This window comes from Buceros rhinoceros, unplaced genomic scaffold (genome assembly GCF_000710305.1).
Source record: "Buceros rhinoceros silvestris isolate BGI_N320 unplaced genomic scaffold, ASM71030v1 scaffold7267, whole genome shotgun sequence".
NCBI classification, from domain to species: Eukaryota; Metazoa; Chordata; class Aves; order Bucerotiformes; family Bucerotidae; genus Buceros; species Buceros rhinoceros.
Genome location: NW_010422686.1, coordinates 35,466 through 39,536, shown reverse-complemented (window position 1 = coordinate 39,536; position 4,071 = coordinate 35,466). Strand labels below are relative to the sequence as shown.

General features: G+C 41.7%; 1 protein-coding gene across 1 annotated transcript in view; it reads left to right on the top strand.

The window, feature by feature from the left end:
- The first annotated feature begins 1,809 nt into the window (after positions 1-1,809).
- The window catches only part of LOC104496930 (collagen alpha-1(XIV) chain-like), an 11,477-nt gene continuing 9,215 nt past the window's right edge, over positions 1,810-4,071 (top strand). Inside the window, exons 1-2 of the mRNA XM_010140125.1 lie at positions 1,810-2,042; positions 2,586-2,707. Coding sequence (XP_010138427.1) covers positions 1,810-2,042; positions 2,586-2,707 — 355 coding nt within the window. The remainder of the gene's footprint in view (positions 2,043-2,585; positions 2,708-4,071) is intronic.

The window sequence follows — 4,071 nt, the reverse complement described above, 5'->3', positions numbered from 1 at the left end:
TGTCAGCCTTGGGGAATGCCTCCAGGGCCGTGCCGAGGCGGCTCTGCCTCCTCACCTGGGCTGGGTGCGCTCCCGCAGCCAGGGAGGTTCGGGGCACGAAAACGTATGTCGCGTTTCTGCCGGGCTGGGAAGTCTCAAAGGCAGGTTGCGCCTCAGGACAAGGTGCCCTGATGCCAGGCCCATGCCGGCCGGCCGGGGCATCCTGGAGCACCGCCGGGAGGGCAGCTGTGAGCCCACGGGGAAGTGGGGCTCAGCCCATGGGCGGGGCTCTTGGCGTGGGAGGGTTTGATCTCTGCTGCCGGGGCTATTCTGTCAGATGACTGTTTTACCAAATAGTTAATAAAAGCTGAAATAGAGGAGTACCCTATTCCTCCTGCTTTTTATTTTGATTCTCAAATGATGGCAGCCACAACGTGGCTGCATGGTGGTGATTGCCTTTCCTAGTCAAGTGAACCTTGGTGCAGGTCCTTGCAGAGCTGAACTTCTGTCTAGCTTATCCAGCACCAGCTGCATGTATACCAATAAACCTTCTGCGCTCAATGGCTTTTCCCTAAAAGCATCAGTAGAGGTTGTTTCTACTGAGAATTACCTGTCAGTGTTTATGACTTGTGTTTGGGAGGCCAGTTTATATCAAATCTAGCAGATGAGGAATTGAGCCACCACTGTGAGTATTTGAATGTCTTGGTCGTTACATGGGAAGAAATCTGCAGAGTGTCATTGGTGACTGCATTGAAGAAGGAGTTGTATGACGCTTTTCGAAGACACTACAATTACTTGCTCCAGGCTGTATTCCTGAGTGAGGGAAGAAGCATCAGTGCCCAACGTGAGAGTGCACAAGGGTGGATTTCAGACTGTTGAAGACTTTAACTCACTTCATTCTTCCAGTTGCGGTCACTAGGCAACTGTCTGCTGACTGTGCTGACTTGTCTGGAACCAGTCCTTGAGTGTCTGACTCTGTTTTCATGAAGTAGGACGCCTGGGCATTTTGCTTGTGTTTCTGAATTCCATCTGGAGGATGTGTCCTATGAACTGGGAATAGCAAAACCTTTGTTTCTGGTGCACACCTTTGTTATTTAGTCTAGCTATTTGCCTCTCTTGAGAGATTTATACCGTAAGAGATCGATTCAAAAATACGTATTTAAGTAGTGTGAATCTGTTGCTAATTTGACTGAAACTTAGCTAACCTGCTGTGGGGATGGAATTCACAATGCTTAAGCCCATGTATATTTCCAGGTGGCATATCAAAAATTCGTAACTGGGATTTGCAACAGTCCTGAGGTAACTGGCAAATTGTAAATAATTGAAGAGAGAAAAAGTCCTATTCTATTCGCTAATAATGGTTGAAGTACTTCAGTCTGTCTTTTGCATTAGATAGTGGTTGAACCACTTGCATTGTGCCTTCCTCAGAAGGCAATGAAAACATGGAAGGCAAATTTAAGGATAGGATGTTGGGAATATGACAGAAAATTATGTAGGAGGTAAATGGGACGGATGCGCAACACAAATACATAAACCAAAATTTACCAAAGTAAACCTTCAAATGCTGACTCTGCTGACAGCCAGAAATCTACTATTAATTATCTTAATTTAGTTTTCCCATAAAATACTAACAGGGAAGAGCAGCAATAATTCTTCTTCCTGGTCAAGTTGAGTGAAAGATAAATGAGTATAAGCACGATGTTACAAACATGTTGGTGTATCTAGAGAGGTGCTTCTCTGCATGTTGAATAACATACTGGAAAGCATTGAAGGCCAAGTTCAGGTAATGAAATTTGTACTGTTCTTAACCTGGCATCTGTGGATAGGTAAATGACCCCTTCTGGAGCTTGTTCTGTTGCACTGGAACTGTTGTGCTACCAGAAGTGCCAGGTAGTACAACAGAGAGCACAGAAGAAGTTGAAGATAGAAAAAGGAGGAATAGAGTCGGGGACAGTGAGAAGAGGACTTGTGTTTCCTCTGAACAAAGCTCTGCCCTTTTTGACAGCTTATGTGCGAAATTGCTCAGTACAACTGGTCTATGGTTATTTCACTGGGGTTATCGAGTACGTGCATTTGCTGCTTTATTGTAGGCTTGCGGGGTAGTTCCTACTTTTTTACTACAGGATCCTGAATACATTGTTTACCATGTCATTCTGGATGCTTTCTGGATATGAAGTAGATAACAATTTTAGTCCTACTTTGTTAGTAAGAGCTTCAGAGCTCTCTACCATAGGTGTCTTGGTAAGCTTGCGATGCTGGGTTGTGTAGGGATACCCATTTTGCCTTGTTATGCATTGAAAACTCTACTTCCAATACTCATATACACTTGGCAAAAATTATAGCAAAAAACATTAGCAAAAAATATCTTTACACGGCTGAATTTTCTGAACTGATGAGTGGCCTAAATGGGGTTCTTTGTCTCTTTCAAGTAAAATATGCTTTGGTTATGAGACTGCTGTTTGGATGAAATCTTGGCTTCACTGATGTCTATGGCAAATTTCTAAATCTTTTTTTTAAGAGAATCTGCATTTTGCCCACACTTTTCGTTAAGGTGGGTGCCTTTACTTCGCGGGCGTATGAAGTCTTTTCGTTCAATGTGTTTTCAGACCTGCTGATACTGCGTATGTTGAGGGGAAGAAGATGCTTTATCGGTATGAGATACAGAGCTGTTTCTTCTTGACTGTTTTAGCTGCCACAGCTCTCTTCATCAGTGATGCTCAAGGCCAAGGTAAGATATAAACAAGAAGATGGATCTTTTCACAATGATGTGCAGGAATAGACTTTCTTATTTGAAGGGCAAGTGTTACTTCTCTTTCAGAAGGATGTAGATGCAGTACTACTGAAATAAAGCAGAAGTTTTTCTGCTGATCTTGAGAGGGAGTAGAATTATGTGTTGATGTGACTTTTGAACCTAGTATCTCAAATAGCATTAATCTTTTTTTGCAAAGTCAGGTGTCTCAAAATGAATTACGTGGAACAGGCTTTTTACTCTTGTTTACATGGTATTTACAAGTATTGATCAGAAATTGCTGTGTCTGTCCTCTACATAATCCAGTAAGTTCAAAGGAACAATTATGATACTAAGCTTGTATTGCATGTATGTTTTTTCTTTGTTGGAATGGTAACTATTGTAACACAACATACAGTATTGACAGGACTGTTAAATGTCATGGACTACTCCTACAGCTTTTTTTTTTTTTTTAAATCTCCTTCGTGGGTGTTTAAAGATACTGCCAATACTTTTAGACTTTAATACTTGTTTGATCATATTGTCAGTGGTTTGACTTCTGGAGAAAATTTATCCTATTTCTTGGGAAGAAGGAAGAATGCCAATGAGTTTTTATGATTGCTAAAGACTTTATGTAATACATTCTGTATGAGACTGCGTGGGCATAACTGGGAGCAGAATTTGATCCTGGGTCTCTTTTAAAGTGTCTTGTACAATGCATCATTCATGAGCACATTCAGGAAGCAGTGGCAACCTGAGGCTTTCCAAGTTCTGGTAAACGCAAGTAGCGGTGCTGTCCAGTCCGTGTGGCAGACTGGACAGCTGTGTGCTGGGGAAGCATCCATGTGGGGTGCTTCGAGATCGGTGAGTGTTTTAGAAGCCTCTCCCAGAACTTAGGGACACACGTAAGCAGTAATATTTAATGTGGGCGATGTGAGGTGAAGGAAGAAATACATGTTCCAAATGTTCAGCACATCAATTCTGGGCAGAAATGAGGTCCAGAATGTTTGTGACTTAATGAGCCAATAAAGCAAAGCATATGGTTAGTCCTCTCTCTGTGTATTTCACTCCTAATACATATGGTTAAGATTTGCAAAACAGGATTGAGATTTGAGATCTATCTCCAGCAAGTTTTGCAAGATTCCTTGTGCTTGGAAAACTATACTCTCTCCCCTCCTTTTTTTTTATTAATTTTTTTATTAAACATTGATTTAATCGGTCATGTGTAAGGGAAAACTCTCAACTATTAATACAACAAAATGAAGGTCGGAGAAAGTTTTTTCCACGATCATCACACCAGCAGAAGCTAGAGTTGGTGTACTGGATGAATAAAGAACAATACTTCCCTTGTTCTTACACTCTTT